This window comes from Eptatretus burgeri, chromosome 2 (assembly GCF_056783735.1).
Source record: "Eptatretus burgeri isolate ZD-2024b chromosome 2, Ebu_testis_v1, whole genome shotgun sequence".
In the NCBI taxonomy this organism is placed as follows: domain Eukaryota; kingdom Metazoa; phylum Chordata; class Myxini; order Myxiniformes; family Myxinidae; genus Eptatretus; species Eptatretus burgeri.
This window is the reverse complement of record NC_140962.1, coordinates 70,508,929-70,536,296: the sequence shown is the minus strand read 5'-3', so window position 1 is coordinate 70,536,296 and position 27,368 is coordinate 70,508,929. Positions and strand designations below refer to the sequence as shown.

At 40.7% G+C, this 27,368-nt stretch overlaps 1 protein-coding gene across 4 annotated transcripts in view; it reads left to right on the top strand.

The window, feature by feature from the left end:
• LOC147032266 (uncharacterized) overlaps positions 1–27,368 on the top strand; it is a 243,837-nt gene that overhangs the window by 189,140 nt on the left and 27,329 nt on the right. For all 4 annotated transcript variants that reach the window (XM_085869687.1, XM_085869689.1, XM_085869686.1 and 1 more), the window contains 12 exons: positions 819–917; positions 3,062–3,115; positions 3,877–3,984; positions 4,476–4,529; positions 5,062–5,160; positions 6,275–6,328; positions 6,680–6,778; positions 7,107–7,160; positions 7,889–7,942; positions 8,226–8,279; positions 8,764–8,817; positions 22,416–22,460. In XM_085869687.1, coding sequence (XP_085725813.1) covers positions 819–917; positions 3,062–3,115; positions 3,877–3,984; positions 4,476–4,529; positions 5,062–5,160; positions 6,275–6,328; positions 6,680–6,778; positions 7,107–7,160; positions 7,889–7,942; positions 8,226–8,279; positions 8,764–8,817; positions 22,416–22,460 — 828 coding nt within the window. The remainder of the gene's footprint in view (positions 1–818; positions 918–3,061; positions 3,116–3,876; positions 3,985–4,475; positions 4,530–5,061; positions 5,161–6,274; positions 6,329–6,679; positions 6,779–7,106; positions 7,161–7,888; positions 7,943–8,225; positions 8,280–8,763; positions 8,818–22,415; positions 22,461–27,368) is intronic.

Below are 27,368 nucleotides of genomic sequence, written 5' to 3'. Positions count from 1 at the left end.
CAAACCGTAAGATCACTTACCAATACATTTGTTTTAAAAATCAACATCACCATGACAATCAGCACAGTTACCAAGATTATGAGCATAATCACTATCACAATCGAGCAGTTATCATCATTATCATTGTCAGTATAATCACCATTATCATATGCTGATCGTTGCCTTCAAGGTTCGTCCCACATGTGTTTTGAAGGTCTTTGTAATATTCTGTATGAAATGCGAGATTGACACGTGATGTAAACAGGAAATGGGACATTAGTGGTCTGGCAAGTTAATGCCTTGGGTTTTTTTTTTTGAAATATTCTATGTATTATTAAAGAAACAAAGGAATACAAAAAAGCTCAGACACAAAAATGTTGTTTTACCAATTGTATAATTATTACTGAACTTACCGTGATGATGAGCAGGACATTACTCGAATACTGAGGCAACCTGTCTTTTAGCAACTCCTCATGCAACCCTTTATTATAAAACTTAATTCAATACCAATAAAGTCACCTTAACATCAGTAAATCTATGCTGCATTAGAAATTTTACACCAAGTAAGAGCAATTTGGAATAATAATATCATTGATTTTCAAATTGAAAACTAATTCTGGATAACGGTAGTTAAAATATATTTAATTGTAGGTTGGTCATGATGAACCAATTGCTGTGTGTTCCAATGAATGAAATTCTTTGCATTATTTTCACATAGTCCTTATTGCTGATACAGTGTAATTGGGTCTTGCTCAAGATCTGAAGTTGTGCCTTTCCAGCATTGTCCCATCACACATTTTGCAGGCTCACTGTGGGTAATTTAAATGCTTTCCTTGCAGGGTGCTTCTGGTATTGCTGGTGCTGCTGGATTGCCTGGGCCACGAGGACCACCTGGTCCCCAAGGATCCACCGGTCCAGCAGGTCCTAAAGGCCAGCAAGTAAGTGATATTTGGAGATCTGGATGTTCTGGTAAATAAAAGCAAGGACAACGGATGAAAAAGATCACAGTAAGCTATATTAAAGGTGATCAATGGTTATATCTAATAATAATGTGCAAACGGATAATAATCAGCACAAGCAGAAACAAGACAAATAATTTAACAATATAGAGAATGCTGGGGTATATAGATTACAGCAGACCTGAGAATGAGCAATCTTTATTAAAGTAGCTCTACTGTACATGCAGACACACACCCCCTCTCTTTCTCTTTCTCTAACTGATACACAGATCGATTACAATAGCTTACAATCCCTTGGGGAACGGGCAGCAAGGCTAAAAACAAATCGCGTAATCAGTCATCAATATCAAAAGGCAATGAGACTAATGGATTATGGCATTATCATTTTACCTAAAAAGTATGAAGCACAATCTCATCGTTATTCGTAAACATATTGAATCAACAAGGTGATTGGTTACTGCCGTCATATGAATATTTCACGAATGTTTGGAATATTTTCAAAATACATAATTATTTATGCAGTTACTAAGGGTACAGGGATGATGGGGGAATAAACAAAGATAGCTGACAATCTACCAGAGAATATCTGAAACAATTAGCTGATGCCTTAACCCAATTTCCTTCATTTCTTTCAAAAAGGTTCTTCAGTTAAGTTATGTGTGCTCAATGCACCACAAAAACTATACATTGCATTATACCCTACAGATATCAAATGCAGTTGTCATTTCGATTTTCCTAAACAGATGGTGAAAAGTAACATGATGTGCAGGTTACAATATACCAAACTGAATTTCAGGATAATGCGGAAATTATAATGCAATTCATTATTTAACTGAATTATTTCAAAAGTTTTCATTTCCATAATAAATTATTTATATATACACAACATATTTAGAAAGTAATAATAATAATGATAATAATAATAATAATAATCATAAAAATAACCAAAGGATGAATGAATATTGTACACCAAGCTAACTAATATATTTACTTAAGCATTATAAAATGGGAATCAGCAGCGTAATTCTCTTTATTTTCTCAAACTCAGAGACTGATTTGCATTAAAATGAGACCTATGATGATAATAATGAATCAATCGAATGGCAAGTTTTTTTTCAGGCCATACGTGTCCATCTTTCAAAGATAATGACCCTGATATTATCATCATACTTTTAGAATGCATGTTAATTTTATGTGTGACATCACTACATAGCATTTCCATAACAATCCCACTATATGGATGGAGGTTGGATACTATTTTGGATTCAAACCTTAAATTTGAGTCTTAAAAGTGACTGTGACAATTAAATCATGATGGTGTTTTGTTATCGACATAGAATACAAATATCAGTTGTTTTTTGTTGCATTTCCAATTCCTGGGATACATATTGGCACAATTTGACAAACTCCTTGATATCAGATTTGTTTGGAGAACAAAAAGTCAGAACAAGCGAAAAATTCAAAAAGCTGACATGTTATGCAGCTATGAGGATTATCGTATTTAATGTAAGCTCATTCAAGTTAACTTCAGTAAATTCATGAAAAGTAATAATATACATTAATATTTAATTGATGTAATCATATTAAACAGTCCAGTATATAGAAAAATGATAGATCAATGAAAAAAAAACATTTTTATACTCTCTGATAAAACACAATTGCTATGAAATAGGAGTATATATTAATGCATTTTATATAGGAGTCTCTATAGTCTCTATAGGAGACTTTAATAGTCTCCATAGGGGTATATATTAATGCATTTTCAGATTTAGTTGGCCAATTATGGCATGTTATTAATAATACCTAAGTATGAGAATTATCTCCAGGAAATCTAGATAGTCAAATGATAACTGAGACTAGTGATATACGTGACTCGAATATGCATTGTAAATTATACATCAGAAGTTTTCTATTATGAAATACAAACTTGAATAATAAATTATAACTTGGATGTGTATCCTTATTTTAGAAGATCTGGTTATAATGATCGAAATAGAGTTTGAAGTTGTTTAAAAATACATTTTTTTAAATGCCTATGTAGTTTTAATCTCCCTGTTTACCTTTTGTAATCTCATTATTGAAGAATGGTTGTTTTTATTCACTGAAAAAAAAAATGTATGCAGGGAGAACCTGGAGCAACTGGCTTCAAAGGTGATGCTGGCCCAAAGGGAGAAGTTGTAAGTTGTTTTAATATTGAACTGTGATTCAAAATTAAATGATGAACGATGTCATTTCTCTCATTAGAGTACAATAACCTGCACAACAAGGAGACACTACCACAACACGATATGATAATTGTTTTCCTAATAACACGTTTATTTTGCAGTTGCTGTCTTTTTAAGTAAGAGTATTCTAAATCGTACATTATGCAGATAATTATCTTGCATAATGTGTACTGATTTAAGAAGAAAATTAAGAAATTCCAAAAAGAACAAATGAATTTGCAGCGATGTTTAATAATAATAATAATAATAATGTAATGGTCACCAAAACAACTACCAGGAAGTATCTCTTACACAAGATCTTGAGGCAGTTGAGGATTATAGTACATAGGATGTTTTAATATGACATCATTTGAAGTGTGTGACGCAACATTTCAAAGTTTTACACAGGTGTATTTGATATAGGTGATTAAACATTAATATACATTAAAACATTCTGAATCGCACATAACCTTCCCTATCTCTGTTTATCTATTATGATAGGCTTAAGTAACATTATTTTGTGTGTTGGAAAACTATACCAACAATAATGGTGAAGTTTTTCATTGAGCAAGGATTCAATTAGATGTTTGAAAAATCCTTTTGTATTTCAGAATGAAGAACAAACAGGATTTTTTGGGGGGGGATTTTCTCCACAGAGGTTTTCCTTCAGTGTTTAATTTCGGGTTAAAAGTTTCTTAAATGCTTTAAAAAAATTATTCTCATTTCTATCACAGGGAAAGATTGGACCACAAGGTCCACCTGGACCACTTGGAGAGGAGGGAAAGAGAGGTGCCCGTGGTGAACCTGGTGCAGCTGGTCCCAAGGGACCACTTGGTGAACGTGTAAGCAGCAGCTTCCATTTTCCTAAAAATAAATGAATAAATAAATGTGTAGGGAGAGCATACAGGAAGTGAAGAATAGCTGCAGTAGGATGCGATGCAACATTGTTCAATTTTCCATGAGCCTTCAATGACAAGTTTTCCCAGGTGGTGTCCTCATCTGAGCACAAAGCTCATGATGCTTGGATTCCAGGTTCAAATTCCATACACCATGTTGTTTTGTCCATTGTCTACTTCTAATGCCATTTTTACAATTCATACAGTAGTGCAATCACATCTTCTCATGGTCTTGACATACACTTGATATATTTACAAACTCTACCACAAGCATTAGAGCACTGTTAAGAAATGATAATGAATGATGATGCACAGTGAATATGTTCAGGTCAATCTGACAGCCATTGGCCTGATCCATCAACATAAGTGGCTGAAATGCAGTGCACTGTTGAAGGAGAAATAGATGACTGGTTATTCAAAGATGTTTCTCATTGCAGGGAGCTCCAGGGAACAGAGGCTTTCCAGGCCAAGATGGTCTTCCTGGTCCGAAGGTATATGTCCTCTATTTCAAATACACGTTTTCATTTTATCCATTATTGTGCTTTATTTCTTATTAAACAATGCTAGATCTGGTGACTACGTTAATTCAGGAAGTTGTGCAAAATATTTATTGGTTAATTGATTTATTTAATGATTTTGTTATTCTGTTACTGACTTTTATGTTAATCTCATAGATCCACCATCAGAACATTTCAAAAGATTTATGGTCTATCAATAAAAACAATCATTACTATAATTATAATTAATCTTATGGAAAAGAAAGCTTCATTGACAGTGAAGACAGCCATTTAAAGCTCTTTACGTTAAAATTAGGAATCCATTTTTTGAAAGAAATAATTGCTGATAGTTGGTTGGAAACACAAATCAGTTCAGTCTGTAATCTGTTAGGGGTGATTTGGGAAATTATTTTCTTGAAATGTAAATGTACATCCATACAATTTAACATTTCCTTTGCATTCACTGATTCCTGCTTGACTCTCTCTTGTCACTCGACATTTTGTAACTAAGGAATATGTTTTTCAGGGGGCACCTGGTGAGAGAGGTCCTTCTGGAGTCAGTGGTCCTAAAGGTTTGACTGGTGACCCTGGGCGTCCTGGTGAGACTGGTCTACCTGGTGCCAGGGTAAGCTTCCTCGTGATTACCCCACACACGGAAAGCAAAGTGTGGGGTTAAGCAATTGGTTGATGTCCGTCTGTCTGTCTTATCAGTTTATGATCGTCAGTTTATGATCAAGGAACAACTTATTTAAATCAAATGTTGTATTTTGAACATGATTCGGAACATGAATAAGAAGACAAGTTTGCCGTTTTCCGGACCCTGTCTCTGAATTTATCCCGACTGCACATGCACAGAGAGGAGTGATAATATTTTTACTCTATCTGCTAGCCTGGCAGTCAAACAAAATTGAAAATAATTCCAAATGGGAAACTTACTGTTTTTAAGGATGTTATAATGGACACATACACCAGGCACATATAACTAATGTAATGTGTTGGACAGGGTGGCATAATAGACACTGGGTTAAATGGCAGTAAAACCCAGAATTTATTTATTTAAATGCCTTTAAACTGATTTACCATTATTTAAATTGAATTATATACTTCAACACCGTAGAACACAAATCGCCTTCACAATACTTCCAACAACAATGCTATTTATCGATATATAGCATGTGAGGATGTGGTATGTGAGAGAGTCGTAGTGAAGAAAATGCCAATTGATGCTTTGTTCTATGATGATCAACAAAGCCTCAAAGCTGCGATTCAACTTCATCTTATTACAGTGTATCAGGGTGATGTATATAAGACTGCTTCAGTCGGGTGAAAGTTTGGGATTTTTAAAGCGATCTTTAAAATCATTATTTTATTGAAATTGAAGTACTATACTTGAAAACTGCATGGGGTATCATGTTCGATGAACTCTTGAGTTTTGTGTTTTTTGCATTGTCCATGCATTCCATTTTGTATACATATACAAATTCATGACGCAAAGGATTAATTTTGACAATCCCTGATTCTAAACGCTATACTTTCTTTATTTAAATACAAAATCAATGCACCATTTCACCAGTTTTAGCATCTCAGAAGGTAATTCCTTGGAAGCACATTGGTTTGATCTGATTACCAAAACATCGAAAGAGATTTGGTGTGAATTCAGACACCTTGCCCTCCCCCCACCCTACAGTAGATTTCCCATCATTTCATGAAATGATATCCATTTGCCTGTTTGTTTTCAGGGTCTGACTGGGAGTCCAGGAAACTCTGGGCCTGAAGGAAAATCTGGGCCGCAGGTACCGTTGACCACATTTAATCTCTGTTTGTTCTGCATTACTTATTCACAAAACCTTTTTTACATTCAGAGGGGTTGGAAAAAACGCAACAGGTAAAACTTGAGGTTTATATCACATGCAATGACTTCCAAAACTTATGATATAAACTATGCTCTCTTTCATGGAGCATGTTTCAGATATATTGTGGATTAATACAGCAGCTTGGTATTAACACCTGGACTCAAACTTATCTTTTATACAGACAAGGCTTGAATTAGGTCTGATCAGCTCCAATATCATATGAGTTTGATGCTTTGTTCCTACATCTTATTAGCCACTGTTTGTTATTTTATGATGTTCCTTCTTCTTTAGGGATCTCCTGGAGAGGATGGGCGACCTGGTCCACCAGGTCCAGCAGGCTCAAGAGGTCAGCCTGGTGTAATGGGTTTCCCTGGTGCAAAGGGAGCCATAGTGAGTGATCTCATTTCAAATAATATGTCATCCTCTGCATTTGAGAACATTTAGCTTCATTGTGAGAAAGCAAAGCAATATTCCAACTTATACAGACAAAAAATGTGAATAATTTTAGTCTTCAACACAGTTTGTAAGATACAATTCTTACGTCATAACTTTGGCTTTAAGACATACTGATATTAATTTTTTGGAGTTCAAGTTTTCCATTCTTTTTAAAAATAAAAAAATTTAATTTAATATTGTCAAACAAAGATGTTCTGGAATGTATTATATCCTTGTACATAAGGATGATTATCAGTCTAATAAGTGGTATCTTCTACTGCAGGGATTGGCGGGCAAGCCTGGAGAAAAAGGGAATGAAGGGGTTTCTGGAAAGAGGGTGAGCTTTGAACTGGAGTATGTCCAGCTTATTATCATACTCAGAGGTTCAACACTGGCCCCAGACCTCCCATAATATCATATGATTACTATGATGATTATTAACTTTAGATTCTTGGAGTCACCCTTGAATTCAGGAGAATAATTACCTTTCTGGTACAAAATTGCAGCATACTCTTCAGCATCTTAAACTCAATTGATCACCATGATGCATAACAACGCTGACTATTGTTTGCTTATAGTTTCTAGCATATAATGCAACATTGAAATATTTGTACTTGATTAACCACCATGGCATGTGATAGCAATCTTTTCTCTAGCATCTCAACCACAGCACATGACATTCCATCACTGTAACATGCTCTCCACAGCAATATGTGGCTTTCAGTGACTGTATCTTGCTTATTCAAGGAAATTCAAGGAAGGATGAATGGCAATTGGAGGGAAAAAGGCAATTCTGCCCCCTTAGCCTACTTGCATTCCATTTCCATTCCAACATGACAATACATACATTTGTACCTTAACATTAGGCATGACAACACCTGTGACGCAACAGAATAAAAACACAAAGTATGACCATATTTAACATCCTCAATAACCACAACACATAATAACTGTGCTGACCAATGATCCAAATGATTGATGTACAGTTTTGCTGGTTGTAAAATTGGGTACATGAACTGCCATACAATTATAGGAAGTGTTGCCAAATGATGTTTTATACAACAGGGGGTTCCTGGAAAAAATGGAGAAGTTGGAGCTCAAGGACCCCCTGGACCAGAGGTAAGCAATTCTTAAGTGTATCAAAGTGCATTTGATGTAGCATTGGACGCATTGGGATCAATGAACTTCAGCAAAGCAAGCAACCAATAAGGTGTCAGTCCTCTCGAGACATGTAATGCAAGAGGTTTAATGAAATTCCTCATATATTATGTTGTAATACCCTGAGTATTAATCCACAGCAAGTGATCCTTCAAGAAAAAGAAAAAAAAGTGTTAAGATTATTGATGACAAATTTGTTTTGCAAGAGTTATGCGAACTGAAGTGTTTTACTTCTGTTCTTAAGGGACCTGTTGGAGAACGAGGTGAAAAAGGACCACCAGGCCCACCTGGATTTCAGGTATTATTTTGTTATGCTGCCCAATTTTGAAGCTTAAGTAAATGTAAAAGAAACACTTTTAAAGATATAGGTAATGAAGAATCATCTTAAAAATGGCTCACTCCTTAGTGATACTAAATTGTGAAATCACCAGTTTGTCGTCAAGGACGTCAGTAATCAAATTTCCACTACGGTGGAATTTTTATACGTAGAGAGCATCATTGAAGCTGGTTTTGCAGGACAAAATGTTTATTAATTTATTGATTAAGTTTACAGATTCGTTTGTTACATATCAAAACAGAATTACTGGAATTACAGCCAAAATATTGAAGATATATATTGTACTTGTTCTTCATGAAGTTGAAAATATAATTTCCTTCATATATTGAGGAGTCATTTAAAAAATCTGTGCAAGTCGTAGAATATTAGCTTCGTATGAAATGCATGCAGTAATCATTATTTTTGACGTGCCTTCTTTGTGAAACATCTCCGCTTTCTCACACAGGGCCTTCCAGGCCCGACTGGATCTCCAGGAGAGACTGGAAAACCAGGAGACCAGGTTTGGCCAGATATGATGTTTCTACAGTTACACATTTCATTGCACTCAGAACATAATGCACAGTTACACTGCATCTCATTACCTCCACCACTGAAGGTGGATGGAGGTTATGTTTTCATTGCTGTTTATGTGTCTGTCTGTCTGTCTGTTTGTCTGTGAGCAGAATATCTCAAGCTATGGATGGATTTGGACAAAACCTGCTGGACAGGTTATGTGTGTGTGTGTGTGATGATAAGGACGAATTGATTAGACTTTGTTGAAGATCTGGATTCGGAAACAGGCACTGGAATTTTTTAAGTGATTCATCACCATTGAGAGATCCTGCCAAAAACGAGACACCATTGAAAGATAGCACAATATCTGAAAAAGTTTTGGACGGACTTGGACGAAACTTGGTGGTCAGGCTGTGTGTGGGACAAGGACGAATTGATTTGACTTGGGTGAAGATCCAGATCCGAATCCAGATATGAGAGTTTTAAAGTGATTCTTCACCATTGAGAGATAGGGCGTAAAATGATATACTGTACAACACGATATATCAAAAAGTTAAAGATGGATTTAGACGAAACTTGGTGGTGTGGATGATCCAGATCCGGATGCAAGAATGTTTGAATTTTCCAAGCGATTCTTCTCCATTGAGAAATGGGGCCAAAAACGATATATGGCATGATATTTCAAAAAGTTTTGGACAAGTTATGACAAAACTTAGTGGTTGAGTTGGGGAGGTGACAAGAACAAGTTAATTAGATTTTGGTTCAGGTCCAGATGCAGAACCGGTCTATCAGTTGGATACAACACGTAAACTGTTCAGCCTTGCGGATGTATGTGCTCTACCGAGTTCCATTAAAGATAAATAATGGAAACTTATTTGGAGGCAGATATTGATTTATTGCCAAAACTCTTTGATAGGATAACAATAAATCTCATCTTGTTCCTGGTCACCTTTGGAGTAAATGGGAGTCACTTCCTTTCAAAAATAGGTGAGAGAAGAGATATATGATACAGTATACTTGCAGAGGATAGACTTGTGGCAAAATGCCAGTTTCAGTTTCGGAGATATAATGCCAGTTTTGGAGACTAGTGGCATAATGTGGTGGTCCCACATCCTGCTGAAACCACCCTTTTCTCAAATGCACAAATAGGATACCAATTATTATAATTATTATTTTGCACACAATGTCGAGGCTCATATAAGAGCTAAAACACAGAATGGATAACAAAGAGAGCAGGTGACAAGGGGGGTGGGAGAGGAAAGCACAAACCAGTGGGGAACAGAAACATGAGGAGATCTGTGGAAGAGAGAGGGATGGGGTGGGGTACACAGGGTAAACAAGATGTACATTACAGGGACTTTCAGGAAGGAAAGCAGGGAGTTTAAAGGAAGTGAGTCTGGGATGGATTAATGGGGGTAGAAAAGGTAATGGTTTTTGATGGGGGAAGATAAGAGATGGTGGTGAACAGCTGTTTTGAAGACCTGGAGGAAAGAGTGGGAGAGAAGAGAGTGTGGGAGTTTGTTTCAGAGGTGGGAAAAAAGAGGAATGAAAGAGTGAATGTGAGCAGTGATTCTTGATTTTTGTAGTTTCACCAGAAGGGGGTTGGTGGCAGACCTTGAGCGCACTGCAGAAATATGGTGGTGACAGATCACATACAGAGTGTGTGGGGAGGGGGTGGGGGGGAGGTGAGACCGGAGAGGAGACGGTAGAAGACAGAAAGACCATCAACCTGCCTGTGGTGAGAGAGTGAGAGACCCAAAAACTCAGTGTCATCACGGGAGATACCAATGATCCTAAACAGCGTGAAGCCGAGAAAGGTGAGAAGCAGGTGTACCAGCCCAGAGAGGAGAGCATTACTCCATCAGGCTGTGGATGAAAGCTTTGTATGTAGTCATGAGCTCAGGTGTGCCAAGGAAGGACTTTGCATGATGGAGGATGGCCAGTCGGCGACTGGCTTTGGAGACCAGCTTGGAAATGTGGTTTTCCCAGGAAAGATCTTGGCAGAGGGTGAGACTCAAAAGCTTGAATGAAAGGATTTCTCCAAGAGGATTGTTGAGAAAGTAGATGGGGTTGGGTGGGTGGGGGGGGGGGTTCTAGGTGGTCTATTCAGAGAGACATAGTGAGAGTGTGAGATTTGTCAGGATTCAATGACATGTTCCACGTGTTGGACCAGCTTGTGATTTTATCCAGATCTACATAGATTGAAAAGGCTGCTGCTTGCCAGTCTGAGCGATGACAGATCGTATGGCAGAGGGTGGAGTCATCAGCAAAGAGATAACGAGGATTTTCCAGAGAATCGGAAAGATCATTGATTAAAATGAGAAGAGGCACAGGGGCCAGAACACTGCCTTGAGGAACTCCAGCCTGGACAGGAAGAGGGGATGAGAGAATTCCACAAAGGGCCACACGTTGACTGCGACAGGAGAAGGAGTCTGCGAGCCATGAGTGGACATTGCCTTGGATACCATAGGACGAGAGTTTGGTGAGCAGGGCGGGGTACCAGACTGTATCAAAAGCACGTCATATGTCGAGGAAGATCTCATGTCTGGCATTGAGGGCCTCCATCCATTGTTGGAAAAGCAGAAGCAGCATGTCCAGGGTAGAGTGTCCTGGTCTGAATACAAATTGATGATCGGAAATCAAGCTGTTGGAGAAGAGGAAGGATTTGATGTCAGAAGAGATGATGGATTTCATGACCTTTCTGATCATTGGGAGAAGGCTGATTGGTCTGTAGTTGTAGGGATCTGTTTTTGCACCTTTTTGTGCAGAGCAGTGATGTGTGCTGATTTCCAAACAGATGGCAGATGACCTTGAGTAAATGAGAGGGTGAATAGAACAGAGGGAGGGAGGGTGAGCAATAGCAGCAGAGCAAGTTTTTAGGACACGTGGGCTGATGCCGTCTGGACCGTTTGCAGAATCTGAGTCGAGGTTTGACAGCAAACTCTCCACCTTGTCAGGAGAAAAGGACACAGAGTCCAGGGACAGTTGGGTGCGACTGGGTAAGGTGAGTACAGAAAGCGATGGGGTTGGGACACAAGATTTCGATGCAAACACCGAGTTTAGGCATTCAGCCTTTTCACGTGTGGTATCAGCTGTGCAGCCATTTGAGGTAAGGGAAGGGATGGAGGGGGAACATACACCAGAATCAGACTTAATTAGACGCCACCAGAATTTAGAAGAGGGAGAGAGGTTTGAGAGTTGAGACTTGGGTTTCGAAAGATGTTGTTTTCTGGCTCTCCTGAGGTGAGACACACACTTGTTCCGAGCTTTGTGGAAGGAACCGAGATTGCCTTCAGTTGGATTGGCCTTCCATGAGGTGAAGGCAAGTTGTTTCAGGACAACTGCCTTGCCACAAGCTTCCATGTACCATGAGCAGGAGGAAAGGTAGGACAACTGAAGATGAGATTGGGATAAATCTGTGCCTGTGAGAGAGAGCAAGTTTCTTTGAAAGAATTCGACAAGACGTCAGAAATATCTTGAAGGAGGAATGGTTCTGTTAAGCAGATTATGTCTGGTTTGTCAGTGGCAACCTCGATGGAAAATTTTGTCAGGTTTGAGAAAAGGCCCCGGATGTTTGAGTTCCACACTATTAAAGAATAGGGAGGTGTGGAGGCTTTGGTTTCAGGGGAGGGGAGGAGGAGAGTCGGACGAGGGAGGGGGGGGGAGGGAAGGTGAGTTGTTGAAACAGTTTAGGGTATTGCAGAAGAGCGCGTTGAGAGGGCTGGTTGAGGAGGACAAAAAGTTCGGTGGTGATGGGTTGAGGTGCAGTGGGGAGAAATAAGAGAGGTGGCAGAGGGCAGTTGAAGATTGTAGGAGGTGAAATGATGAGATGGAAGAGAGAGGGCAGGGGAAGGAGGGTGGGGGGGGAGGGAAAGAGGTTTGCAATACAATATATAACTTTGAGAAGGGGGAATGAGAGTTAGGGAGAAGGAAGAGGAGGGCAGAGGGTGGAGGGTGGAGGAGCTCCTTGTGAGCTAACGAACATCCACATCTAGTGCCCAACTGTGTCTGCGGACATCCTTCTGCAGTTGGGTTACTTTTTTTATGAGGAGGTTGGTGGCAGGATTTGCACTCCAGCCACCGTAAAACCCTTCATTCCACAAAACATACCAAAAGCATTTTTTAAAATCTGAAAACCCACTCCGTGGGAGTCCCTCATGTGCAGCTGCTCTTGGCAGGGCAGCTCATTGGATGATGGGATTGGGGCAAAACCTTCGGGACCCCCAATCTTTGATGATAGGAGGAAAACCACGGGGTAACCTTCTCGGGTCGGATTGCGGTAGTGTGTGTCAGGGTGGTGCTGAGGTGTCGTCCACCAGATGGCGTCTCCTTGGGTTAACCTGAGGCGGTCCCTTTGGGTGGGTGCCTGGAATGTCCTATCCCTAAGAGAGGATGATCACCTGTCTCGGTTATCATCTGAGCTCAAGCGTTTGAACATGAGTATTGCAGCTCTCTCTGAGGTTCGGAGACCGGATAGTGGTGTGATCATCGTGGTGGTTACACCGATGATTGGTCTGGTCGCTCTAATGGTTACCATGCCCAAGGAGTTGCTGTAGCTGTGTCCAATAAGCTGACTCCAATGATAATTGAAATAACATCGGTCAACGAGTGTATTTTGTGATGAAGGATTCGTCACTCCTTGGATGTCATTTCCCTGGTCTCTGTATGTGCTCCGACTAAAGCGAGTGACATTGCCATGAAGGATGCATTCTATGCCAATCCCATCATTCGAGTCTGAGATTGATCAGTGCCCCAGACGAGATACACTTCTAGTCTTGAGGGATTTCAATGCATCGACTGGAACTGATAGGGATGGTTAAGAGACGTGTTGGTCCCCATGGGTCAGGAACTGTGAAGCAGAATAGCACTAAATTCCTTCACTTTGTAAAAAGTCATGTGACTCAAAGTGTTTGTATGCGTATATATATATATATATATATTTTTTTTTTATATATATATTTTATATATATATATATATATATATATAATTTATATATATATATATATATATATATATATATATATATATATATATATATATATATATATATAAATTTATATATATATATATATATATATATATATATATATTTTTTAATATATTTATATATATATATATATATACATTATATATTTATATATATATATATACATTATATATTTATATATATACATTATACATATATATATATATATACATTATACATATATTTATATATATATATATATATATATATATATATATATATATATATATATACATTATACATATATTTATATATATATATACATATATTTTTATTTTTATATATATATATATATATATATATATATATATATATATATATATATATATATATATATATATATATATATATATATATATATATATATATATATATATATATATATATATATATATATATATATATATATATATATATATATACATATGTATCTGGAGGTTAATCATGCTCATATATAGTGCCTATAGAAAGGCATACACCTTTCAAAATTGTACACACCCACATCACTGGACTTGGTATTCCATCGCCGGCAGTGTGGCAAAGGAGATTGACCATGTCCGCGTTTATGGTTCCTGGAGGATGATCCAGAACTGCAGGGTCTACCGGAGTGCTCATTTCCTGAATACCGACCACAGGCTTGTTGTAGCAACTTTGAAGTTTCAGCTTAAATCCAGAGCAATGGTAACATCCTCGCTGAGGCTGGATGTTGGCAAGCTTAAGGATGAAAGGGTAGCTGAAGAGTTTGCGAACAGGCTGAGTGGAGATTTTGGGGGTTCCTAAGAGTTGTGGACTGACTTCAAAAGCACCGTCCTTGATGTTATCGGAAGATGTCTTGGAACTCACTATCGGGTGAAGAAGAATTTTGTCTCTCAAGGGACACTGGGTACCATTGAGCAAAGTCGCAGGATCAGGCTGAATGGCAGAGCGGAGCTGTTTATGGAGCTGAGGTGTAAAACTGTATGTGTACTAAGGGTGGACAAGGAGGCCTCTGTGCAAGGAATCTTTGAGGGGGTAGAGCATCACCTCTGGTCAAGTGATTCTGGTCCTGCTTACAGGGGAAATTGTGCATTGCTTTCCTCCAAGCCCATCCCTCCAACTGCAGTTAGAGCAGAGGGTGGTGGGCTTTCAACAGAGTAGTCTGAAGTTAAGGCCCGCTGGGCCGGTTACTTTGACCACCTGTACCAGGCTGATCCACCAGCTGTCAAGTTGGATGTCAGGGGAGTTACTATCCCTATTGCTGACCCTCCAATCAATCCCAACTGACTGGAAGAGGGGCCTTGTTGTCCCTCTCTGGAAAAGGAAGGGTGTTTGCCAAGACTGCAATAATGACTGAGGCGTGATGTTGCTCTCAGTGCCAGGCAATGCCTTTGCTTGGATACTTCTTGATAGGGTTTGCCGCCATAGGCTTGAGTACCAGCATCCAGAGCTGTCAGGCTTCACACCAAAGAGGTCAACGATTGACCATAATCCTTGCTCTTCGGGTCCTCACCTCAACAAATGCAGACGAGAGGTTTGGCAGGGGCTGCTTGCAGCTGATGTTGATCTCTGTAAAGTGTTTAATTCAGTGAATTGGGTTGCCCTCTGGAGGATTATTGGTCTTCATGGGGTGCCACCAAAACTGATAAATCTGATGTCTGAACTCTACTCTGGTACTGAGAGTGCTGTGAGATGTGGTGGTACCATCTCTGACTTATTTCCAGTTGTTACTGGAGTTCATCAGCGGTGTGTACTGGCCCCCACACTTTTCCGCAATTGTACAGACTGGATTCTGGGGAGGATGACGGAGAGATCAAGCTGCGGTGCATTGTTTGGGAATGTCAAGATCTCTGAAGTTGATTTTGCAGATGATGCAGTCATTTTTGTGGAGACTCTAGATATCCTTTTGGGGGCCCTCAAGGTGCTGAATGAGGAGTTAGAGCTGCTGGGATTACGGGATTGCTGGGTCAAAACTACGATCCAGGCTTTTAATGACATCTTGGATGCTGCTGTCCTGTCTATACCTGTTTGTGGTGAGGATGTTGAGGTCACGGAGAGATTCACTTACCTTGGCAGTGATATTCCTGTCTCTGTTGGTTGTGAGCCAGAGGTCGACAGACATCTAGGTCGGGCCTAGGGAGTCATGGATTCACTGGATCATGGGGTGTCGCACTCCCGGTCCCTGGGTGAGAGGATGAAAGTCTGAGTCTTCAGGTCCTTGGTGCATCCATTCTTGTTCTCTGGATGTGAGACTTGGACTCTGACCAGGGATCTGAAATGGAGGCTTAATTCCTTTGGTACCAGGTCTCTTCGGAGAATCCTTGGCTATCGCTGGTCGGTCTTTGTTTCCAACGAGCGGTTGCTGAGAGAGACTCAAATGTTATTTCTTACCTGCATAGTCCATGAGTGTCCTCTGCGGCTGTCTGGACATGTGGCTCGTTTTCCTGACGCTGATCCTATTCACCAGATTTTCACCAGGCTCAGCGAGGGAGCCTCGTGAGTCGAGGAGGCCAATGTGCCGACCCCATGCCTCGTGGTTGCAGCAGGTTGATCAGCATCTCAAGGAGATGGGGTTGGGCCAGGCATCTTCCTGGGGGATGGTCAGACGGAGGCCCCTGAAGTACCTGCGGAAAGTGGACGCAGCATCGTGCTGCTGTCTTTTGCAACAGCACATGCTCCCATACCTTACTGACCTGTGAGGGGTAGTTTTCGATTCGGTGTAATATTTGTAATGCACACAATTTCCAATATACCGGTGTATATATAACATATATATATATATATATATATATATATATATATATATATATATATATATATATGTATGTATATATATATATATATATATATATATATATATATGTATGTATATATATATATATATATATATATATATATATATATATATATATATATATATATATACATATATGAAGGTTAATCATGCTCATGTATAGTGCCGAGAGAAATTTTCCACACACTTTCAAAATTTGCACCTTTTGTTGCCTTATAGTCTGGAATTAAATTGCATTAAATCAGACTTTTGCACCTTTATTTACACATAGTAATCCACAACTTCCAAGTGAAAAAAATTCTCCAAATTTCAGAAAATTAGTTAGAAATACAAAACTCGAATATCTTGGTTGGATACGTGCCCACCCCCTTATAAGAGCAACTGTAAATTAGCTCAGGTGTAACCATTCAGCTTCAAAACCACAACCAACTTTGCTGGCCTCCACCTGTGTTAAATTTTCGTGATTCTGATTATTTCAGACTAAAATCAGCTGTTCTGCAGGTTTCCTCTGCTGGGCAGTGCATTTCACAGTAAATACTCAACCGTGAGCACCAACGAGCTTTCAAAAGACCTCCAGGATAAAGTTGTGGAAAGCCACAAATCAGGGGATGGGTATAAAAATATTTCAAAGGCCTTGACTATCCCTTGGAGCACAGTCAAGACAATCATTAAGAAGTGCAAGGCATATGGCACATCCAAGACCCTGCCTAAATCAAGCCGTCCCTCCCAACTGGATGACTAAGCATGGAGGAGGCCACCAAGAGGCAAATGGCAACTTTGAAAGAGCTACATACCTTTACAGCAAAGACTGGTCAATGTGTGCAAGTTCCAACAATATCCCAAGCACTCCACATGTCTGGCCTGCACGGTAGGATGGCAAGAAGGAAGCCATTACTCAAAAAAACCATCTTGAGTCTCTTGAGTTTTGCAAAAAAACATTGGAGATTCTGAAGCTAAAGTTTTTTTTTGTTTTTTTTTCGTCCAAAGAAGAACTCAAAGTTTTGTGGTCAGACGAAATCAAGATGGAAATTTTTGGCCTAAATTCAAAACATTACATTTGGTGCAAACCTAACACAGCACATCACCCAAAGAACACCATCCCTACTGTGAAGTATGGTGGTGGCAGCATCATGTTATGAGGATGTTTCTCATCAGCAGGGACTGGGACACTTGTCAGGATAGAAGGGAAAATCCATCCATCCATTGGGACCATACTCTGTGCAGAGAGTTGGTGCTGCTGATGCAGTCTCCTGCGCTATTGGGCACAATCCTGGCCAGGTCGCCACTCTGACGCATGACACTCAAATGGCTCAATCATCCCAGCATGCTGGGACTCATTTTGCCAACCTCAGAAGGATGATAGGCTGAGTCAATCCCACCTGGTATTAATTCAACGACTAAGAAGGATTTGAACTCCGGACCTTAGGATCCCAAGCCCACCCTATCAAAGGGCGGAGGAGCTCCTTGTGAGCCATCGGCCATCCATATCTAGTGCCCAACTGTGTCTGCGGACGTCCTCCTGCAGTTGGGTTACTTTTTTATCAGGAGGTTGGTGGCAGGATTTGCACTCCGGCCACCGTAAAACCGTTCATTCCGCAAAACACAAAAACGCAAAAAAATCTGAAAACCCACTCCGTGGGAGTACCTCCTGTGCAGCTTCCCTTCGCAGGGCAGCTCACCGGATGACGGGATTGGGGCAAAGCCTTCGGGACCCCCAATCTTTGATGATGGGAGGGAAACCACGGGGTAACATCCCTGGGTCAGATTGCGGGAGAGAGTGTCGGAGTGGTGCTGAGGTGTCGTCCACCAGACGGCGGTCTCCTTGGGTTAACCTGAGGCGGTCCCTTCGGGTGGGTGCCTGGAATGTCCTATCCCTAAGAGAGGATGATCACCTGTCTCTGTTATCATCTGAGCTCAAGCGTTTGGACATCGGGATTGCAGGTCTCTCTGAGGTTCGGAGACCAGATTGCGGCGAGAAAATGGTGGGTGGTTACACCTACTATTGGTCTGGTCGCTCTGATAGTTACCATAACCAAGGAGTTGCTGTAGCTGTGTCCAATAAGCTGACCCCAATGATAATTGAGGTAACACCGGTCAATGAGCGTATTATGAGATTAAGGATTCGTCACTCCTTAGGTTTCATTTCCCTGGTCTCTGTTTATGCTCCGACTGAGGCGAGTGATCTCACCGTGAAGGATGCATTCTACGCCACGCTCGAGTCTGTGGTTGATCAGTGCCCCAGACGAGATACAATTCTAGTCTTGGGGGATTTCAATGCATCGACTGGAACTGATAGGGATGGTTATGAGGTGTGTGTTGGTCCTCATGGGTTAGGAGCTATGAACCAGAATTGCACTAAGTTCCTTGACTTTGCAAGAAGTCATGGACTTAGGGTGGCTGGTTCATGGTTTCAGCGCCCACAAGCTCATCGCTGGACTTGGTATTCCAACGCTGGCAGTGTGGCAAAGGAGATTGACCATGTCCTCATTGACGGTTGTTGGAGGATGATCCAGAACTGCAGGGTCTACCGGAGTGCTCAGTTCCTCAATACTGACCACAGGCTTGTTGTAGCAACTCTAAAGCTGCACCTTAAATCCTGGAGAATGGTACCATCCCAGCCACGGCTGGATGTTGGCAAGCTCAGGGATAAGAGAGTAGTTGAGGAGTTTGCAAACAGGCTGAGTGGACACTTGGGGGGTCCGGGTGCTTTGGGGGGTCCTGAAGAGTTGTGGAGTGCCTTCAAGACCACCGTCCTTGATGTTGCCGGTGGATGTCTTGGAACTCACCGCAGGGCAAAGAAGAATTTTGTCTCTCAAGGAACACTGGATACCATTGACCAGAGTCGCAGGGCAAGGCTGAACGGCAGAGCTGAGCTGTTCAGGGAGCTGAGGCGTAAAACTGTACGAGCACTGAGGGTGGACAATGAGGCCAATGTGTGAGGAATCTGTGAGGGGGTAGAGCATCACCTGTGGACAGGTAATTCTCATCCCGCTTACAGGGGAATTCGCGCATTGCGTTCATCCAAGCCCATCCCTCGGAGCACTGCAGTTAGAGCGGAGAGTGGTAGGCTCTTGACATAGGAGTCTGAAGTGAAGGCCCGCTGGGCCGGTTACTTTGAGCAGTTGTACCAGGCTGATCCACCAGCTGTCGAGTTGGACGTCAAGGGTGTTACAATCCCTGTTGCTGACCTTCGAATCAACTGTGGTCCACCTTCGCTTGTGGAAACACAGGCTGCGGTGAACCTGTTGAAACGGGGCAAAGCTCCAGGGATCTGTGGCATCCATGCTGAACTTCTCAAGGCTGGTGGAAATGCTGCACTCGTGTCGTTGCATGCAGTTTTGTGCTCTGCCTGGAACACAGGCATCATCCCAACTGATTGGAAGAGGGGCCTTGTTGTCCCTCTCTGGAAAGGGAAGGGTGATCGCCAAGACTGCAACAACTACCGAGGGGTGACGCTACTCTCAGTGCCGGGCAAGGTCTTTGCTCGGATAATTCTTGATAGGGTTCGCCACCATCTGCTTGAGCACCAGCGTCCAGAGCAGTCAGGCTTTATGCCAAAGAGGTCAACGATTGACTGTATCCTTGCTCTTCGTGTCCTCACCGAACGCAGACGAGAGTTTCGGCAGGGGCTGCTTGCGGCCTATGTTGATCTCCGTAAAGCGTTCGATTCAGTGAATCGGGATGTCCTCTGGAGGATTCTTGGTCTTCGTGGGGTGCCACCAAAACTGAACGATCTGATGTCTGAACTATACTCTGGTACTGAGAGTGCTGTGAAGTGTGGTTGTACCATCTCTGACTTATTTCCAGTTGTTACTGGAGTTCGTCAGGGGTGTGTACTGGCCCCCACACTTTTCAGCACTTGTTTGGACTGGATTTTAGGGAGGATGTCAGAGAGATCAAGCTGCGGTGCATCGTTTGGGAAAGTCAAGATCTCAGACCTTGATTTTGTAGATCATGCAGTCATCTTTGCGGAGACTTTAGATATCCCTTTGGGGGCCCTCGAGGTGCTGAATGAGGAGTCGGAGCCACTCGGATTACGGGTTTCTTGGGTCAAAACTAAGATCCAGGCTTTCGGTGACATCATGGATGCTGCTCTCCTGTCTGTGTCTGTTTGTGGTGAGGATGTTGAGGTCGTGGAGAGATTCACTTACCTTGGCAGTGATATTCATGTCTCTGCTGGCTGTGAGTCAGAGGTCAATAGACGTCTGGGTCGGGCCTGGGGAGTCATGGATTCACTAGATCATGGGGTGTGGCGCTGCCGGTACCTGTGCGGGAGGACGAAAGTCCAAGTCTTCAGGTCCTTGGTACTTCGAGTCTTGCTCTATGGATGCGAGACTTGGACTCTGACCAAGGATCTGAGATGGAGACTTATTTCCTTTGGTACCAGGTCTCTTCGGAGAATCCTTGGCTATCGCTGGTCGGATTTTGTGTCCAACGAGCGGTTGCTGAGAGAGACTCTGATGAGATTTGTTACCTGCATAGTCAGTGAGCGTCAGTTGCGGCTGTATGGACATGTGGCTCGTTTTCCTGATGCTGATCCTGCTCACCAGATTCTCTCAGCGAGGGAGTCTCACTAGTGGAGGAGGCCAGTGGGCCGACCACGTGCCTCGTGGTTGCAGCAGGTTGACCATCATCTCAAGGAGATGGGGATGGGCCTGGCATCTGCCTGGGGGATGGCCAGATGGAGGCCCCTGGAGTACCGGCGGAAAGTGGACACAGCGACGCGCTGTGCTGGCACATTCTCCCATACCTGACCTGACCTGACCTATGAACCATTAAGCCTACACTCGGCATGAAGAGAAAATGGATGGAGAAAAATACAGAAAAAATCCGAGAGGAAAACCTGCTGCCCTCTGCAAGAAAGCTGAAATTGGGACGGAACGTCACCTTTCAGCATGACAATGACCCGAAACACACAGCCAAAGCTGCACTGGAGTGGCTATGGAACAAAAAGGCAAATGTCCTTGATTGGTCCAATCAGACCCCTGACCTAGATCCAATGGAAAATCTGTGGCATAACTTCAAGATTCCTGTTCATCAACGCTCCCCACACAACATGACTGAGCTTGAACAGTTTTGTACAGAATAATGGGTAAATATTGCTCTGAAGGTGTGCAAAGTTGGTGGAGACTTATCCCAACAGACTCAGCTGTAATTTTTGTCATAGGTGCTTCCACCCAGTATTAACTCGTGAGGAGGTGGACACTTGGCCAAAGAAGACATTATAGTTTTATATTTTTAATTTATTTTCTGAAATTGGTCGAATTCGTTTTCATTTGGAAGTGGTGGGTTACGATTTTTAAATAAACGTGTAAAAAGTCTGATTTAATGTAATTTGATCCCAGGCTATAAGCCAACAAAAGGTGAAAATTTTGAAAGGGGGTGTAGACTTTCTATAGGCACTGTATACTAACTAGCGTCAACACACACACCCTCCCATGATGTTTCCCCAAAGTGACGTGTTTTCTGTGGCACATTGTACACCGGAAAATAATTTTTGGGACAGACTCTAACCATAATTTGCCTTGCTGGATCACACTGAAAATTTTATGTAAATCGCTTTTTTGATGTTAACAAAATGCCAAGTGATCAAGTTTTCATCATGTATACAGTATAACTACATGTATATATATATATATATATATATATATATATATATATATATATATATATATATATATATATATATATATATATATATATATATATATATATAGTTGGTCCTCCTTTTTTTACATTCTGAGAGAAAATAAAACTTTTTACTTTGCCATTACAAATTCTATATTTTTTGTCTTTTTTTGATTCCAGGGCGTTCCAGGAGAAGGTGGACCCGCAGGAGCCGCAGGTCCCAGGGTAGGTCTGTCCGTGTATGTTTCAGTCATTATCGAATAGAAATCAGATTCTGTGACTTGCTGATGCCAAAGAGACAGTATCACTCTCTCATTCTGTTTGTAGTGGGAATGAACAGACTTGACTTCACACAGTGTTGTATTGTATTGTGTTGTTCACAATGGCCATTATATTTGATTACGCACACCAAAGACTGTTCATTACCCCATGCACATGAAGTGGAAAGCAGGGTTAAGCAATTAGTTCACGTCTGTCTGTCCGTCGGGCCGACCTTCCCTCCGTATTATCAGTTTATGATCGTCAGTTTGTGATCGAAGAACAACAAATTTGAATTGAATGTTATATTTTGAACACGAATTGGAACATGAATAAGAAGACAATTCTTTTGTTTTAACATGCCTTGGCTTCAAATTTGTCCTGATTGCAAGTGCAGAGAGAAGTGAGATAATATTTTTCACTCTGTCTGCCTACCTGGCAGTCAAACAAAATGGGAAATTATTCCAAATAGGAAGATTAGTTTTAATGGGCGTCATAATGGACACATACAAGAGGCATGAATAACTAATATTACATGTTGGATTGGGTGATGTAATAGCCACTGGAGAAAATGGCGGAAGAACCCGTAAATTGTTTTATTTATGCTCCTTTAAACCTCTTGAAACCTTACTTGAAATTTAATTTAATATTTTAGAACACTGCAGAACACAACTCACCTTCATAATATTTCCAAGAAGAACAAATCGAGTTTTGCAGATGTGTGTTTCGTTACCAAGTTTCTTGCAGAGCACTCAAACAAGCACTCTATTCGAAACCGTTGATAAGGAATGGCTGGCTGGGCAAGCACGGGCTTGCTGATTGGTAACTGAACAAACCTCAGTACTTGAAAAGAATTAATTAATTTATATGACTTTTGCGATCTTTATTTTATTTAAATTTCATTATACACGATTTTTGAACACTGTAGTACACAAATTGCATGTTATAATACTTCCAAGAACCTCCAGTTTTGCAGGACTTCTATTAAAATAAAGTTTAATTGGGGGTGATTTGTAAGGGTGCTGTTTGGGACTGCTTTTGGACTACTTCAGTCGAGCTAAAGTTTTGGAATTTTAAAAAAATGATCATTAAAATTATAATTTGATTAAAATAGACATAACATTGATGTAACACTGTGTGGGGTATCATGTTCTATGAACTCTCGGTCTTACAGTTATCATATTATTATAGACATCCAAGAGAAAGGCAGATAATGAGATATGATAAATATTCACATCAAAAGAGGAAATGAGAGACTAACAGGATGAAAAAGAATTGGCAAAACAACTACACAGAAAATACATTTCATTTAAATGAGATTTCTGTCTATTAGAAATGAATATGTGTGTGCGTGCGTGCGTGCGTGCGTGTGTGTTTTTTGCATATTTTTGTGGAGTTCTACTGGAGCATTTTGATGTGGAGTGTGACACACCAAAATGATGGTCATGATCTCCTGAGTTGATTAGACTAATTAACTACAAAGAACCCAGAAGAAGTCCCATGTTTTAAACGCATGCAATGTTATGGTGTATAGAGCAGCCAAAGCGATCCTTCCATGGTATGGCATTCTAATTACAAAATAAATAACAAAAAGAATGACAATGTAACAAATACGAATAATATCACTAACAATAATAAAACAAGTTTCACTTGGCAATAACAATAACAGAACGTATAATCTCCGCCCTGGCCCAAGCACATCTGGGCTTGGTGAAAGGCAAACTAATGCTCAAGCAGTAAAGCAGGCGCGTATGCTGCAATGCCGTGAAGACCAATGAAAATTTGGTCCAATGGACCAATAAGCCCACAAGTACTATAAAATGAGCCATGCATGAGTCCGTGCGTGCATGTGTGCGAATTCCATTCATTGGTTGGACAGTTCACCTGACTCCACCCACAATTTCTTCATGACGGCCGCCAATTTATGAAACCTTTAGAATGAGCCTTTAGAACCCTACAGAATAAGCATTTAGAACCCAGTAGAATTACCCTTCAGAACCGTCTAGAATTACCCTTCAGAACCATCTAGAATTACCCTTCAGAACAATCTAGAATTACCCTTTAGAGCCGTTGGAAATTACCCTTTGGAGTTATCTGAAATTACCGTTTAGTCATCTGAAATTACCCTTTACAACCGTCTAGAATTACGCTTTAAAGGCATCTCGAACTATCCTTTAGAACCATTTAGAATTTCCCTTTAGAACCGTCTGGAATTACGCTTTAGAACCGTTTGGCATTACCCTTCAGAACCGTCTGGAATTACCCTTTGAAACTGTCTTGAATTGTTCCTTTTAGAACCGTTTAGAATTACCCTTTAGAACCATCTGGAATTGCCCTTTAGAACCACCTAGAACTATCCCTTAGAACCGTCCAGAATTACCCTTTAGAACCATTTGGAATTACCCTTTAGAACCGTCTGGAATTACCCTTTAGAACCGTCTACAATTACCCCTTACAACCATCTGCAATTACCCTTTAGAACTATCTAGAATTACCTTTTAGAACTGTTTAGAATTTCCGTTTCAAACCATCTGGAACTACCCTTTAAAACCGTCTAGAATCACCCTTTTGAACCATCTAGAATTACCTTTTCGAACCGTTTAGAATTACCCTTCATAACCGTCTGGAATTACCCTTTATAACCATCTGAAATTACCCTTTAGAACCATCTACAATTCCTCTCTAGAACTATTTTGAATTACCCTTTAGAACCATTTGGAATTACCCTTAAGAACCATATGGAATCACCCTTTAGGAATGTCTTGAAATTAGGTCTTTCTGTCTTTTGGACTGTCTTTAGGACTGTCTTTAAAACATGCGAGAATTACCTTTTAGAACCTTTAAGAACCGTTTAGAATTACACTTTAGAACCATCTGGAATTACCCTGTAGAACCGGCTAGAACTACCCTTTAGAATCGTTTAGAATTACCCTTTGGAACTGTCTGGAATTACCCTTGAGAACATTCTGGAATTACCCTTTAGAATTGTGCAGAATGACATTTTATAACCATTTAGAAATACCCTTTAGAACCATCTGGAATTACCCTTTAGAACCATGTTGAATGACCTTTTAGAACCATTTAGAAATACCCTTTAAACCCGGCTGGAATTACCCTTCAGAACCGTCTGGAATTACCCTTTAGAACCGCCTGGAATTATGCTTTAGAACCATCTGGAATTATGCTTTAGAACCGGCTGGAATTACCTTTTCAAACTGTCTGGAATTACCCTTTAGAATCGTCTGGAATTACCCTTGAGAACCGTCTGGAATTACCCTTTAAAACCATCCAGAACTACCCTTTAGAACTATTTAGAATTACCCTTTATAACCGTCTGGAATTTCCCTTTTGAACCGTCCAGAATGTACCTTTAGAACCGTCTAGAATTACCCTTTAGAACCTTCTGGAATTTTGCTTTAGAACATCTAGCATTACTTTTTAAAACCGTTTTGAATTACCCTTTAGAACCCTCTGGAATTACCCTTTAGAACCATCTAGAATTCCCTCCTCGAACCGTTTTGAATTACCCTATAGAACCGTTTGGAATTACCCTTTAGAACCGTTTGGAATTATCCTTTAGAATCATCTGGAATTACCCTTTAGAACCCTTTAGTCTGGAATTACCTTTTCGAACCATGTAGAATTTCCCTTTAGAACGTTCCAGAATTTACCTTTAGAACTGTTTAGAATTACGCTTTAGAACTGTCGAGAATTACCTTTTAGAACCGTCTAGAATTACACTTTAGAACCGTCTGGAATTACGCTTTCGAACGTCTTGCATTACCTTTTGGAACCGTTTTGAATTACCCTTTAGAACCGTTTGGAATTACCCTTTGGAACCATCTGGAATTACCTTTTAGAACCAACTGGAATTACCTTTTCGAACCGTTTAGAATTACCCTTTAGAATCGTCTGGAATTACCCTTTAGAACAGTCTGGAATTACCCTTTACCACCGCCTATAATTCCCCTCCAGAACCGTTCTGAATTACCCTTTGGAACCGTATGGAATTACCCTTGAGAACCATCTGGAACTACCCTTGAGGATCGTCTGGAATTACCCTTTAGAACCACCTAGAATTACCCTTTATAGTCGTCGGAAATTATCCTTTAGAGTCATCTGAAATTACCCTTTACAACCGTCTAGAATTATCTATCTATAATTCCAGCAATCTGTATGCGTGTGCGTGTGCGTGTGCGTGTGCGTGTGTGTGTGCGTGTGTGTGTGTGTGTGTGTGTGTGTGTGCGTGCGTGTGTGTGACTGCTGTTTCTCGACAACCGCTGGTCCGATCTAATTGAAACTTGCCGGGTATATTTCTGGGGACCTGAGGATGTGCCTTTTCAAGGTTTGATATTAATCGGACAAGTGCCTCCCAAATTATGGCCATTTATTTACCAACCAATGACAAGACACGTTGTTGCGTGGGCGTGGCCGATGGGGGAAGGGAAGCTCAGCCGCGTTCCCCATAACGGGTTACAACGTACGGGCCTCCGGAGAGTGATGACTTCGTGTATTCTAATAATTTCTCGATTTCTTATGCGCATTTATAGATAAACACAATGCCCCAAGTTATGATCGTTTTCATATTAGACGGTGTATAAATTTCGGTAACATCAGAGTGAGCTGGTATGCTCCGAACCAGGAAGTAAATTTTTTTTTCTCTCTCTCTTCTCTTCTCTTGATGTTTTCCCTTGCGATGACATTGCGAAAAGGCAAAATACGTTGGCGCTAATTGAATAACTGGCCATTAAAACTAAATTGCGAGTAATCATGACTGCAATATGCGAACTTCCGGGCCACGCACGTACGGGCATGCGAGAGTGAAGAAACGGCCTGTGTGATTGTTGTTTCTTTCTCGCGGTTTGAATATATATA